This window comes from Falco biarmicus, chromosome 6, assembly GCF_023638135.1.
Source record: "Falco biarmicus isolate bFalBia1 chromosome 6, bFalBia1.pri, whole genome shotgun sequence".
Lineage (NCBI taxonomy): Eukaryota > Metazoa > Chordata > Aves > Falconiformes > Falconidae > Falco > Falco biarmicus.
The window spans coordinates 76285466-76300773 of record NC_079293.1 but is presented as its reverse complement, the minus strand read 5'-3'; the positions used below and the strand labels follow the sequence as shown (position 1 = coordinate 76300773).

At 42.3% G+C, this 15308-nt stretch overlaps 1 protein-coding gene across 3 annotated transcripts; it reads left to right on the top strand.

Annotated features, from left to right (window-relative positions):
- The first annotated feature begins 924 nt into the window (after window positions 1-924).
- On the top strand, window positions 925-13592 carry GLYATL3 (glycine-N-acyltransferase like 3). 3 transcript variants are annotated; one of them, XM_056343046.1, is made up of 6 exons: window positions 925-1575; window positions 2025-2132; window positions 3352-3478; window positions 4198-4324; window positions 5212-8104; window positions 10450-13592. In XM_056343046.1, exons 1-5 carry the CDS (start codon window positions 1498-1500, stop codon window positions 5816-5818), a joined length of 1047 nt encoding a protein of 348 aa, XP_056199021.1. In that variant the 5' UTR covers window positions 925-1497; the 3' UTR covers window positions 5819-8104; window positions 10450-13592. The 3 variants fall into 3 exon arrangements, with proteins under 3 accessions (XP_056199021.1, XP_056199020.1, XP_056199019.1); XM_056343045.1 differs by lacking the exon at window positions 925-1575 and having other exon boundaries at window positions 1653-2132; window positions 5212-8091; XM_056343044.1 differs by lacking the exon at window positions 925-1575 and having other exon boundaries at window positions 1653-2132.
- Window positions 13593-15308: the final 1716 nt, after the last annotated feature.

The following is a 15308-nucleotide window of genomic DNA, read 5'->3' as shown; positions in this document are numbered from 1 at the left end:
GTATACTGCTGTGCTGTGGCGTAGGCAGTTGTTTCTCTGTTAAAGCCTTGTCGCCTGGAAACCGGAATAAATGTTTCAAACCAAAACAACCTAGAAGTAAGGTGCATGTTATGAAATACAAAAGCCTTTAGAAAAAAATATACGCCATGCATTCTGTAGAATTAAACAAAATAGGAAAACGGCCAGATTGGCACATTTTATTAAGGATAAGTGAATAAAAGCCTTTTTCTGTGGGTAACAGATCAGACATAGCAGTTGTCTTGGAAAGACTCCTTGACTTAACTCAGTAGAAAATCAACTATGAGGTTAATATATAGTGCTGACAAGGTAAGCTGTCAATGCTAAGACCCTTCAACATTTGTAGTATGCCGGTGCTTTTTATTTCCCTTAAAAGCATAGGAAAATCAGATCGAGTAACACCTGGTTGTTGTCTTACCTGCGATCTGTCTGGTGGATCAGTACCTCTGTAGTAGCCATATAGGGTCTAATAAGTGAACATGGGAGCTGAGGATGGATGACCACCCAGCCCCCTGCCACAGGATGTATTGCTCCATCTGTGATCCTGAGGTGGCTGCTTGCAAGATGTTTGTTAGTAGTAAGGTGGGTACTTGATGGCTGCGATAATTTGTAAAGGTACGTTAAGATGTACAACAAACTGCAGCAAAGGGAAATGCTTTTAAGATTAATTCATGTGCATTTAGGAAATAAAAGAGAGGATGAAGGATGTGGTACTTCTGAGAAACCTTAGAGTTTGAATTCTTTCCTTGGGCTTCTTAAGTGAAGATAGATTTTCATTGCTTCTTGGGGTTTTTTTTGGTTTAGGGTTTGGGGGTTTCTTCAGGTTTTTTTGAGGGGGGTAGGTTCCTTGTCTTTTTTTTTTTTTTTTGACAGACTGTAACTGTTATTTTGGATGGGCTAGTTTAGATTTACAGCAAAAGTGAAAAGAAAAAAATTACCAAGGCAAGGCAGCTGTTTCACAAATAGGATTTGTGGCTGTCATTCTTGCAGTAACTCCTCTGCTGAAGAAGTTATGCTGCGGGATGAGCTGTCCCAAATCATAGCCTAAAAAGTTAAAGGCTGAATTAACATAGTACATCCAGGCTTCAAAAAAAAAGAAATCAGTAGAATGTATTTTCACAGGTTTTACCAGCAAAAGCTAACACGATTTTGTGGGGCATATGTGAGAAAGCCCTCTTTTTGAACCTATCTGTAAGTGACCTGCCTGATGTTGCACAAGAAACCTCGTATAGAATAACAGATTAAGCCCAGGATTTTCTGACTCCAACTTGGTCTGCCGAACACCATTCCATCTTGCTGCTCTGTGCACATCCAGATATTGAAAAAAAACTATTCCCAAAACGCTTTCCATAGGAAAATGGAAACAGGGCATTTGTGGGAGCTATTGTATTTTATGAAATTAGCAATTATGCCACTCAGTCCCTCCACATTATTGCTTTTCTGAGTGACTCTACCTTGTGTGTGTTCCCAGCAAGAAAGATGCTGGTGCTCAACTGTTCCACGAAGCTGCAGATGCTGGAGAAAATGCTAAGGTGGAGTTTCCCTGAGTCCCTCAAGGTAACACAGTGCTGAGATGTTGTTTTCTGTGGAGTTTCCGTAAGTGAATCGGGACATTTGTTGGGGAACCAGAGTTGTGGGGAGAGGGTTGTGGTTTTTCTGGACAGACTGGTATCTGCTGTATAGATGACTACACCTGAGATACCTGTTTGGCCCCACTTACTAACCCAAATCCACATACTTAAGTAAAGAAAGAAGCAAACTGGTCCACCTCCTCTCCAAAGTAATGAAGGCTGGCCTAGTTAGACAATGGTTTATCTTCATGGTGATATGCTGTACTGATGAATGTGTAGGTATCAACCTATGATGTGGGGTGTTTGTGTGTGTGTATGACAACCTAAATGTGTGCTTTCAGCTCTATGTCACTGGTTCAGCCTCTGGTTTATAGCATGTGTGCCACGTTAGCAGGTCTCAAACTGCCTGTCTCCTCTTGGCTCTCCATCCTGCAGGTTTATGGAGCTGTGATGAACATCAACCGAGGGAACCCCTTCAGGAAGGAGGTGGTGGTGGACTCATGGCCAGATTTCAAAGCTGTTATTACCAGGCCTCAGAGGGAGGTAGATTGACATGTTTTTGCCTGTGTTTCTGAGAGGTAGATCCAATGCGACTGTGGCCTCCCTCTCAGCTTTCCGAGAGCTTTATGGATGGAGCTAGCTTTATCTGGGAAGTGTGTAACAGGTGGAGGTGTAAAGTGTAATAGGACATCCCAGTGGGTGCCAGCACAAAGCCCACTATAGGGAGTGCTCTATCCTGAAACATTCTGCCTTGATTTTAGCATAACCAAACTTATTTCTGAAGTATACAGCTGAAGATTAACTTGCACAGCTTATGCGGAGACACATTTTACCTGCACTCATGCCACTTGACCAAAGTTTCCAAGGATTCTTTTGTCTTTCTAGCCTTTGGACAGACAGAAAAAAAGAGTTTTTAGTGAGGTTGTGATAGGGCAGATGTGACTACAAGGTGAAAGAAGGGTCCTTCTGCAGTCTTTTAGTCTGTAACAGGCAGTGTTAAAGAGAAGCTGGGAGTGAACAATGTCTTAACCCCCTCTGTCCACTGTGATGAAGCAATCTCTGAGTCGCACGCATTTGTGAGTGCTTCCCCCATGCCAGGCTAGGAAACAAGCCCTTGGTGATGTAGGCTTCTATGGGGTACTGTTAAATCCTTGGCATTGGGATTAATTTGTCTTTCAATTTAGAAAGAATTAAATCCTTGGGAAAACCAGCTCTCCTACATCAGCAATCCAGGAGTCAGCACAGGACATGGACAACCCCCAGCTGGAAGTTTGGACCTTTCCAACCTGCTTGGGAGACTAAGAGAGTTTAATAGTATTGATGAGGCCAGCCTGTGCTATTTCAGCTCTGGGACAGAGAACAAGCATTGGTACTATTTTGTTTACCAGAAGAGATGAGGTCTAAACATGTTGACCTTGGCAACCAAGTAACACAGTGTAGTTTTTGGGGCAACCAGCAGTAGAAGTGAGCTTTGAACAATGAATTAGGCAAGAATTTCAAGAAATTGCCACCAGGTTTGGGTTACTCTGTCTTGGGTACGTGAGGCCTTACTACCATTGCTGTTTTCTGCTAATATGACACTGTGGAGAGCAACAGATATTTCTACTGTCTTGCTCGAGAGTCGCTACTGAAAATGTCCTAAAAGAAGCCAACCTGAAGCTTTGGAACATTCTTTAGATCTCTGGGGTTGTCCTTCTCCAATGTGAAAGACGTATGTGGGAAGGGAGAGAATTTTTAATACTTCCATATTTTTTCTCCTTAGAATGAGATGGATGACCTTGACCATTATACCAATGCTTATGCAGTTTTCTACAAGGAGCTACAGGCTTACCAGGAGCTACTGGAAAACCCAAATGCAGTCAACTGGGGACAAATTTTTCAGATACAAGGTACAGTCCAGCCTTACTTGGTTTAGAGGAAACAAAACAGACAAAGCCTTCACGGAGTGTAGATCCTGCCATTCTGCTCTTTAGAAAGGCTTTTTTTACTCAAGTAAAACACAAGATCTAGGATATGGCTTTTCTAGCTTTTGAATTTTGTCTATATCATATTCACTGTTACCATTTCAAGTTCTGTTTTTAATTAGACGAAGCTGTTTCCTTGTCAGGAAGGCATGTTTGTTGATGTTTAATTTTGCTACTGGCCATAGGATTCTGTAGACAACATGCAGACTGAGGTGAGCAGTAGTTAATGTGGTAATTAGAGGCTTAGTTAGAGCCAGTTTTGAAAGCTGAACCCAGACAAGACCTAAATGGGAAATAACATGTGCATTTTTAACGTGATTATGGATTAGGTGATTCCTTCATGACTGAAATCCTTATGTTAGGACTGGGTAATTCACTGTGGCTCAAACAGAGGGTAGAAGTTCAATGGGAAGGTCACTTGGAGAGGGTCTGTGTCCTCATTGTTCTGGTGGTTGAATTAGATGAAAAGTGTGGTGCCTTCTGACCTTCATGTATGTAAAGCCAGAGTGTGGAGGGAACATAGCCAATAATTTTGGAGATTTCAAATATCTGGCTAGTTCCATTTAAAGTGTACTATTGAACTTTATTTGCCCCCAAAATGCTTTCTTTTTGAAGTGTCTTCGTATTTATCTTTGTATACACAGGGCTCCAGGATGGAATATGTGAAATATCCAAAACTGTGGCTTTATCTAAGCAGGTAGATGTGAAAATATCCTCTTTCCAGATGGTTATCCACTCAGACCCGGACACGCTGCCAGATGTCAGACCTCAGTACGTTTAAGCACCCCGTGTCATTTGTTGATGTCATTACTATAGCAATATATTTCCTGAAAGTATATTTACATCAACAATGTCAGGAAGACTGCTGAGCTTTCTCTGTGACTGGGTCAAAAACCTGACTAAGGAGTTACTTGGTAAAGAAGGACTCATTCCCTTAAATACTTACCAATATTTTTCCTTAGTCAGTCTATCACCTTGGCCTTTTTACGTTCCAGAATAGTCCCCATCCCCTCCTTTCATCATGAATCGTGGGATCCACAGGTCTGCTTTCCACCTCCTTTGACTTTTCCTGTGTTAAGGCTCCTTAGATTTGATAGATGGATCTGGGACTCCCACAGTTTGTTTTTCACAAGAGAGCTTTATACAACTGCTTGAAGCCTTCTAAGTTTTCTAACATCCCTCTGCTGGCAAGACATTGGTCTGACATCACAGCAGAAGGATACGGAAACAAGAGGCTCCATTACGCCTGGAATAAATTTCTCAGCAGTGGATTCAAAATCCAGAGGGAATCTATCAGTCTTGGAGGCTGAGAGACTGGAAAACAAAACCTTTCCACTCCCCTGTGCTACCTAATATGTCACTGAGGCTCCTTGCCTTCCTTAACATGTTCTTCACTCTTCCTGTAAGGAACAAGGTGCCTCTGGAACGTGTTGTGTGGACTCAGGAGCTCAAACTCAAACTCTAAAATGGGGTGGTGCTGCCCTCTATAATTATTTCCAAACTTCCAGCCTAATGAAATCAGCTCACTTTGATTCCCCTTTCTGATATAGACCTGGAAATCTATTTGACTGGAGAAGGCAGCGTTAAATCTAGTGCAGTTGCTCGGAGAATGTGAGGCACAGCTTTCTGTCTAACACCCTTTGTGTACTGTCTCTTAGGATGGACCCTAACTTAACGTTGGCTTGCCTGGACATCTCCCATGCCAGTCTGCTCAGCAAAACCTGGTCACGGGGAGACAACCCAAGGTGCCAAAAGTACCTTGCTAACCTCATTTGCTGCTTCCCCAGTGTCTGTGTCTTGGATGACAATGGGTACCCCCTCTCCTGGAGCCTGACGGACCAGTTTGCCACCATGATTCATGGTTATACTCTTCCAGAGCATCGGAGGAAGGGCTACAGCAGGCTTGTGGCTACCACTTTAGCTAAGAAATTACATAGCTGTGGCTTTCCAGCACAGGGTAATGTCCTGGAGACAAATATACCATCAATAACATTGTTGAAAAGCATGAATGCCCAATTTCTTCCCTGCCCATTTTTCAGAGTGATTCATACACCTTTTCAGCCAAATCTTACTTATAGCCAAACCTCACAAACCTCTACATTCAGATCAACTTTTGTGCACTGTGGGAGCACTTCGATGGAATTTAATCATTTAGGTGAGATCAGAAATCATAGAGTTTCCTGCATAAGCCTAAAATTGAAGCTATTAACACCCATGACTTCTCTGCTCAGGCAAAATGGCTCATGGCAAATCCAAAAGACTTAGTAGGAATGGTTATAAGTTTAATAGTTTTGTTGTAATTCAACTGTAATCATACTGCTTCTGACTGAAGAATTATTCCTTCTGTATAACCATTTCCTGGGATATATACAGCAGAATCCTTGGACATCTCTAACCCCATCTTTCTGTCCTGGTATAAGTTCTCAACTCTCTCCTTTCCCTAACATGGCCTAAAAAAATTAGTACATGAAATTAAGAAGCAGAGAAACTTGCAAGGAGCAATCTGAAATAAAGAAATCTTTATAAAGAAGTCTTTTAAGTCTGATACAAACAAGTTCTATCTACTGTGTGTCTCCTGTATGCTCAAGACAAATCTATCTATCTATCTTCCACTCGTGGTAGAGCTAAACGTCCAAAGGCTGGATAAAAAGTCTTGTAGATTCTAACTTCAGCACATAGGTGTTTTATCACAAGTCAGGACAGCTTGCTAGAAGTCATTTCTATCAATTCTATCAGTAAATAACTCCAAATGCTTTTCAGATGCTCCTTCCAGGAGTGGAAGTAAGTCTCGCTATTTTCACACCAGCCTAAAAGCTCACTTAAAATTTGGCAGAGGCTGTGATACCTATATTGTCCCTCAGTCAAGTGTCCAAATATAGACATGTATTGGGAGCAAAACCGAGGATGCTATCACTGAAGGCCATGGGAGGGCAGATGGAAGTCATGTATATGCCAAAGCTGATAAGACTTTTGCACAGGAACCTACTAGGGGGATAATGACATGACTAAGGTTGTTCCTTGAGCAGCACAACTATCAAAGACAGGTTGCCTATGATATAAAATACAACAGAGCCTCTATTCACTTGGCTGAAGGCAAGTAGTGCCCTTCCTGATCAGAAGGCAACAAATCTCTGTATGTCACATTTGTTAACCCTGTGCAGGTATCTCCAGTGCTGCATGGTGTCTGAAATGACGCTAAAGGCAGGGTTCAGTCACTGCTGAACAAACCTAAGTCTATTCAGGTTGAGTCAAATTGTTGTCTAGGCTCCACTGTCTGTATTCAGAAGAATAATGAATAACGACAAAGAATAATGACCACTGACTAATGACAGTGTAGATTAAACCTCTACTTACTTGCCTAGGCATGGGTGTCTAGTCCAACTTTAGGCATCTTAGAATATTTGATATACCTTTCTGACATTCAGAGGCCCAGTGGGAGACCAACACTCTTCTGGGCTACTCATTGAGCATCAGCTGTCATAAAGCATCTCAAAGATGCTCAAAATACTCAAGAGCTAGCCAACTGAATTATGTCACTGGGGCACATACAAACACTTGCAGTCAGACACCGAAATTTGTGTGCCTGAATTTGTAGCTGAATCCTGCCAATTGCACATGCTTTTAACTACCAGCATGTGTCTTGAGGTACCACCAACACGCAGCATAGGAAGAGCAGCTCTGAAATTTTTTCTTGCTGGAGGTCATCAACTTCTGCTGATCGAGGCAGTTGATTCCAGAGGATGTTCATAACTTTTAGTATTTCTGTTGGATCCTGGAACTGTATAAATTACTAGTCTGAACCACCTCTTTCAGCACCTTGCAGAAGATTGTTTAAAATGGGAGGACTTTTGTTTTACAGGGCACCTGGTCCAGTACACTGACTCTCTTTTATATTTTAAGAATCACTAGACTTTGTTATTTAGTCAGTATTTCTTAGCTTTCTGTGTTACAGCATGTCTATTTACAAATATATCCCCAGAGAAAAGTGAAGCGGTAATGCAGTGGTGATTGTCTAGAGATAATTTGCTGTATGAGCAACTTGTCACTGTCGTGGCGATTGCTTCTACAACACCACACCAGTGCCTTCTGCTCATGGCAAAACAGAACAATAAGCATCACACCATGCAAGCTCATCTAAAGACTCTGCATCTCAGCCTGAGATGTCTGCCAAAATCAGATCTCTGCTGGGAAGCAGAACAGTGGGAAGCTTATTATACCATCCTGGAATTTAACTTTGACCCGGAGAGGTACTGTACTTTCTGTTACACCCACGTATGTACAAATCTGTATTTGGATCCACCTGGATTAAAAATCAGATTGGATAAAACCCCGCACAGTCTGTTCTGACTTCATGATCTGACTCTGCTTTGATGTCCTGCAGTCCCTTCCAGCCTGAATTAGCCTGCAGTCCCCTGAGCCTGTGAACTTGTTGGCATTCTCATTTGGCACTGCAGTTTCACACCCGGGATTTGAATGGATGTGACTGGAAGCAGGATGTGACAGCGAAGGGGATGGATGCCTGTGGATGCTGCTTTCTGGTGAGTTTACTATGTATGTCTAGCATTTGGTGGATATATCTGTGAAAACCTGTACCTAGCACTGCTGGTAAGGTTCCTCACAGACCTGAATTAAAAGCTTAATGGGAACTATTAAGATTTAGCCTTAGGCTTGTGGTTTTCTACTGAACTGAAAGGGGCAATGATTGCAGCACCTCACAGAGTCAGGTCCAGAATAAGAGAAGTCCGATTTCTTTTTGAGAAGGAGATTTACTAAAGCCAGAATGAGAACCTGTTTTGCCAGTCCCACCTGGCGAAGGAAGGTGAGCAGAAAGGTGGGGGGCAGACAAAGGCAGAACAAAGAGTACAGGTGGTGGGAGGGGACCCTGTAAAGCTGTGCAGATTTGTTCCTGGATTTGTCTGGGAAACAGCAAAAGGGAATGAGAGAGCCACGCCGTGCGGGGAAGGGAAACAAGATTGGAGGGGTTAGACCAGGGGTCCTCAAACTTTTTAAACAGGGGGACGGTGCGCGGATGCAGTGACAGGCAGTCATCTGCAGCTGCTTGGTTTCCCCCCCCAACCCCTGGCGGATTGAGGACCCTGGGGGGCTGTGTCCGGCCCGCGGGCCGTAGTTTGAGGACCCCTGGCGTTAGTGTTGGAGAAGCAAGGTTAGGTCCTTCTCTCTACTTGAGAGAATGAGCCATGAGCATCAGAGAAAGCACCTTAGAGAACCAAGCCTATGGGAAGGCTCTGAAGGGACTGGGGAGGAACCGTGGGGCTGTTATTGTTTTCTTCTGATTTTTTCTGATACTGCTAGCCAGGGTGTCCTCAGTCCTATGTGAAAGCTAAGTAATTAGCTCCATTACTGTGAAGGTCTAAGGCAAACAGCATATGCCCAGGAGGTACATTATAGAAAGCATGAGAGGAAAAAATTCATTCTAAACACATTCAACTAAAAAAGCAAATTGTTTAATACCCAAGATACTTTTTCTTCCTCCAAGGTTTGCCTGTCCTCAAAGCTGCTGGCTTGACTTATGTCAGCACTGTCACTCAGATCTCCTTTGATTCAGGCAATGTGGACTAGAAGCATAGTGGCGGCATACCGCTGGCCCAACAGCTGCCAGGGAGCCTCTGAACAGCAGCTGTCAATCTGCTAGAAATTCAAATAACGTGAGCTCTGGCTTCACCTAGTTTCAAAGCTTGACACAGCACCTAACTGGTTGGCTTGCAGGGTTTCTTCCTTGCATCCTTTGGCGTCACCAGCAATGCTATCTAATGGGTTAACTAACAACAACCTGGGTGAGTGAGGAAGGTAAATAGTTTATGGACATAGACCTTTGGAAGGACTGGATAGCTGCAGGTCTGTGACCAGGTCATGTTTGACATGGGCTAAATCCAGTGTGTCCCTGACAGGATGACAATGGCAAGCACTTCCCATTGCTAAATACATGCCTGGAGCAGAGTAGGAGGCACGTGTCCTTTTAGGGCACAAAGGATTTTAAATTATCAGCAGGTCCTGGACTAAAAATTCCAAAATTTTCTAGAAGGAGGGCAAGAAGTTGAATTGAGACATTTAACATCACTGATGTTCAAATATTATTATTTTAGCTTTCTATAAGAATGTCACTTGTTTGTGCGGTGCCATTTGAAAGTATGTGTACCTGAGCCACTCATACAGGGCTGGCAGATTTGTTTTTTGGAAAACCAAGCTATGCTTCAACTTCATCAATTTTTAAAAACTGAATATATTTTTTGAGCGAGGCAGGGATTCCTGGCAGGAGGGAGCTATTGGCATACAACAGCGAATTTCTGCATGACCACAGAAAAGTGAAAATTGTAGGAAACAGCAGTGCTTTTGTAGTGTGTGAGCAGGTGCACAGGTATATACACTCCTGATTCAAAGGCCAATCTGGGTTTAAGGCAGCCTAGTATTTTAGGATAACTGAATACATGAAGATTATAATCCTTAGTATTTCTCAAATCCAGGTAAAATCTGCCATTGCCTTCAATAGGGCCAGATGCCTACCTCTAGATTCTTTCTCATTCAGCACGATTAGACCATTTTTGCAGAAGCTGTGAAGGTCCTGCATTTATTGAGAGGGAGAATAATTTCCAGGTAATTACATCCAGTGATTATTTGGTTTGAAGACAGAAAACAACCGTTTGATAAACAGAGATACCTCAGCAAAGAGCCTGAGGTGGTCATGCAACATAGGAACCTGCCATATGAAAGGCAGAATTTTAGGCTGCTCAGGCAAATAAAGGTCCTGGAACAAAAAGCAGGGTCAGTTCAGACAAGACTGTTGACTTTTTAATTGAAAACCCTCAAAGTGTAATCAGCACAGGGAACTCAGTGAAGCACTAACATGAGCTTTGCTGCTTCTATTTTCTTGCCTTCAGAAGGATGTTGATGGGAAGAACTTAAAGTTCTCATGGAAGTGGATTTATCTTCTTCGCTTACTCCTAGAAGTATTGCCAGTTAATGGAATGTGAAGAGAAGATGGCTTTTCCTTCATCAAAGAAAAAGTAACATACCGGGGTCTATGGACTCAGTACTGGAGCAGGCTGTGGCCACAGTCTAGACATTCTGATGCCTTTGCAATGGATTTTCACAGAGGCATAGATGATCTTTGTGCCTTTCCATAACTTTTCTTTTCTGGTCACGGTTTGTATATTAGTCCTAAAATGATAAGAATTCTTCATAACTGGGATGATCCCTGCTAATTGCCAAAAATATTTTTAAGATAAATCAAAGATTATATGGTAGTGTGATAAAAGGGCACCTACAGTAAAGAGAATGAATCATGTAGTATTTGGAGTTTACCTCCTATTGCACTTCTAGGTGGAGTTTGGTTTATTATATGTCATTCTGCATCAGGGTTGAAGTTTAGATAGAAAGGACCATCATAAATGCTCATTGACTGCATGGTGGGACAGTAGGAAGAAAAATAAGGTTTACACAAGCAATATCTGGGAGGGCTGCTCCTGATCTGTGATAAGCAGGTTTCCAATGACATGTAAAGGCTTTGGTCTCTTCAGTGTCTATTCCAGAAACTTTTTATATTTCATAATCAATGGAAAAGTCAGGACAAGCAATATGCACATAGTAAAGAGGTGACCTTCATCAGGCATGGGGAGGGAAGAGTCCCCTACACACCCTGTAGTGATTATTCAGTAAACAACGATGCTCTTCGCACCAGCACTCGGCCAACGAGCCCTGACATGTCTGGGTGGCACCCTGAGGATGCCTGAACCAAGGGTACCACTCAACTCCCATGCTACCTACAGGGAGAAAGCAGACACGGAGGCTTGAAGCAGTATCGACCTAGGGCTATTTCGACTTTCAGTCAATTTTAACTTTCTCTTACTATTGCCAGGAGGTGGGAGCTTTCAGACCGCTCAAATTTGCAGACAGTGTTTATGCAATGTTTAATAGCAAATCAGAAGGTTCATTACAAAAGCACCAGCTGTTTGCCACGAGTGCATGCCTTATTTATTGAGGTTATCCATTTACAGAATGTTCAGGAAAAATCTTAATGACCCTCTGGACTCAGGTCAACTTGGCTTAAGGTTTTCCTCAGAAGTGATCTGCTATAACAAGTACACAGAAGTTATTTCTTTGCACATGGTAAGCTGTGTCAGATGTATCTGACACAGATGTATTTGTGAAATAAATTTCCAGGGCTTTTTGATTTGCTTGTAGCATTGTTGGCCTTTCATCATTGGAAGAAGGTCAACAGAAAATATCAGGGAAATGAGAGAAATACTTACAAAAGATTAAATTGCCCCTTTACAGCTGTCAGTGTCATGTGGTGGAGGGAAAGTTGCTGTTTCTTCTCAGAGTGAGAAGCAGTTAGTCAGCTGGTCTGTCAGACAGGAGTGTGCCCAAACTGTCCATGGAAACTGGGCAGACCAACAAGACTAAGTACTTTTCTAAGTATAACTGTGGGCCTTTTTGGTGAACATCAGATGTGAATGAATGTCCTGTTTCTAGTACAACTGGGTTCTGCCTTGTCCTACCATGTGTGGGTCTTGCCTGTAGAAGTTCCAGCCTCCATAACGGCGTTCATCCTGGTGATCTCACAAACTTAAGCAACTGTGCAATAACTCATGAACAATCTGACATTGCCATTTTTCTGATGATGTCCACCTTCTTCTAAGTTAGTAGAGACCTAGAAATGGAGGTTTGGCCTCTCCAGGGCTGATGGAAACTGGCAAGAAGTCAAGACTAGGGGCCTGCTGTGCTCATGAAAAAATAATTTATTTTCATCATTTTGTTTCCAACGTTCCAAGTGAAAAAACAGTGTTTAAACTGAGTGGCTTTGTTCTGAAATGTTAGAGCTGGGAAAAGACTGAAAACCCCATTGTACTGGGTCTGGCCAAGCCCCATAGCAGCCCTCACAGTGCTGTGCTTGTATTGGGGGCTGGAAAGGTGGGGATATCACACCAGTGGTTTGACTGCTGCTGCACAGTGCTCCCACAGCACCAAGGCTGTCTCGCCAACCTTCCCCCCACACCACCACCACCACCAACAGGCTGGGGGTGGGCAAAATCTTGGGAGGGGACTTAGCCAGGACAGCTGACCCAAAATGACCAAAGGGATATTCCATACCATATGATGTCTGTTCAGATATAAAAGCTAAGAGAAAGGAGGAGGAATGAGAGGCATCCGTTATTTACTGTGTTTGTCTTCTGGAGCAAGTGCTACAAGCAGAGCAGCCCTGCTTCCCAGGAAGTGCCTGAACATCACCTGCTGATGGGAAGTACAGAATAACATCTTTTGTTTTCCTTCACTTTAACAAGTGCAACTTCTGCTATTGCTTCAATAACCTGTTTTTATCTTGACCCACAAGTGCTTTTTTTATCTTATTTTCTCCTCCACATTTCTAATGAGGAGGGGAGTGCTAGAGCAGCTTGGTGGGCACCTGACATCCAGCCAAGGTCAACCCAGAACATCCATTCTGATCTGATTCTATCTCTGAGGATAAATATGTGGAAAAGCCTCAGATGGTAGGTTAGTTTAGGTCATGTGAATCAATATGTATGCAGATGTTTAAGTAAGATTAGCTGATTTGTACATACAGAAACACTCAGGAAAAGACAGTGCGATTGTATCACCTCCCACCTCTTCATGCAATGTGATCATGCTTTTAATTATCACTTTCTTTCTATGGCTTCATAATCTTTACTTATAAATAAATGTGGTTTGTTTCAAGGTTAATAGGAGCAAGAAATGGAAACATCTGATTTGTTTTGAGTACTTTAATGATATCAGAAAGAACAGCTTCAGCAAATGAAACATCATCATCAACTTTAGTATCTTTTCTACAGTGATTGCCTTTTTCAAACCTTGTCTTCAGTGGAACACCCCTATAGTTTCATAAGTGTTTTTAATGTTTAAAATTCAGGGGCAGAGAATTAATTATTTTTATTATTATTATTATTATTATTCCTGGTAAGGCTAAATAAATTGTAATTTTCACAGATATTTTCCAACTGATAAAAAAAGTCACCTTCTCCAAGTGCAAACAGCTCAGAAGACAGACACATATAAAGCTGCAAGGGAAATGTCCTGCAAGTTACTTTAGCTTTTCTCATGGGAGCCCTCGGTTGAATAACAAGAGAGGCTGTGAGGATCTGGAGTACTACAACTTCCAGCGCAGCTCTGATTTTTTTTAAAGTTGTTCCCTCTGAGATGCAAAATTATGAGGATATGTAGTAGCACAGTTGGCACTTCAGAGAAGATAACAACATGAGGATACAGAGCTCAATAAGCACCATGAAGATATGCAGCAAAATTCTAATATTGTATCTAGCAAGGTTTAACCATCCTTTGGCATTGCTGTTATGGTCTGTCCTCTACTGGAAGTGGACAAAACTGTATTATTTAAAATAGCCAGGCTGAAGGACTGATTTAGAGACATCTATAAATTTTTGCGAAAAGTGAAAAAAAATAGGCTTCTGTCACCATTACACCTGTACCATCCTCTGTGGTCACAGGAGTGTGTGGATTTATGTATTAGCAAAAAAAAGACTATCAAGTCTTAGACCAGATCGTAAAAAAAACCTACTAAAAGTCTAGCGCATCTTACTGTGTTCAGACCTGAAATGGATGCTCCAGGGGAATGAAAGAACATGAACTTCTGCAGGACCCTTGTAAAGAACAGAAAAAGCTCCATGTTGGGAAGGTTTTCACCTGCACCTGCTCTGTTACCTGGATTGGAAAGTAGGAGGACACGAATTTTAAGTCTTTGCCTCTGGAAGTTTGAAACTTTCTTTTCATCCAACCCCTCTGTGAATCTAGAAACTAAAATAAACATATCTAAATGAGAAGCTTACTACTTCTTTGTAAAAAAATTCCTTAAAATTAAAAGGAAAGTGTTACATCAGAAGAATTCAAGAGGAGGGCAAATTTGTCCCTGAACATAAAAACCACTCACACAATTTTTGGATTCTCATATTAATTTCACTTTTGAGTCTTTAATCATTACTTTATATGTAGCAGTCTGCATTTGAACACTCACAGATGTTTGAAATATCTACATTATCTGAAATATGCAATGGGGCTTATGTGGCACCGGACCTGTCCCCCCAGCCTGGCAGCTGAAGCCTAAGTAAAAGATCTGAAGGTATCTAAAATGGTGCTAGAGGCTTGCGGTTAAAGCAGTTGAATTGTGCTCTGTGTATCAATTCTAAAGTGGATTGAATTTCCCCACGATTATTTAATTGTTTACAGCCTAATAATTGGAATCTGGTTTGCCTATGCAGACAAAGGCATATGGAGAAGTGTTGCTATGAAACACCCCAAACCAAGGGAATGAGATTGAATGAAAGGGAATGTTTAGAGGAGTGTCTCCTTTGAGAAGAAGGAAGAAGTGTCTTGCTTCAGCACCTGCTCTCAGGAGAAATGGCAGGATGGGGAACATTGTCCTTCTAGTGCCAAGTAAAATAGCCAACCTAAGAAAAGCCGAGCATTAAGGCATACCACAGAGAGTCAGCATTGATTACTGCCCAGGCAGAGGAAGAGACTGAACGCTCCTGAAGAGGGAAACTGTTAGGGAGAAGAGCCAAGGGGAGAAGCTGCAATGAGGTATTGGGGAACATTGGTCTATGTGGCCCAGCTTCAAACCCATCTGTGTGCCAAGACCATGCAGCCCTTCTGTTCTGAAAACCTGAAGCTCTGAACAACCCATGTCCACCAGAGAGTGATAAGCTCTGCAGTGCTGATCTTTAAGCAGGACAGTGCAAACTAGGCACAG

What these genes read in the sequence shown, in the direction of transcription:
- GLYATL3 (XM_056343045.1), top strand. Translation starts at nt 1,917, where the DNA reads ATGTGTGCTTTCAGCTCTATGTCACTGGTTCAGCCTCTGGTTTATAGC. An exon ending in TTACCAGGCCTCAGAGGGAG is followed by an intron (nt 2,133 to 3,351) that starts GTAGATTGACAT and finishes TTTTCTCCTTAG; the next exon opens with AATGAGATGGATGACCTTGA. An exon ending in ACAAATTTTTCAGATACAAG is followed by an intron (nt 3,479 to 4,197) that starts GTACAGTCCAGC and finishes TTGTATACACAG; the next exon opens with GGCTCCAGGATGGAATATGT.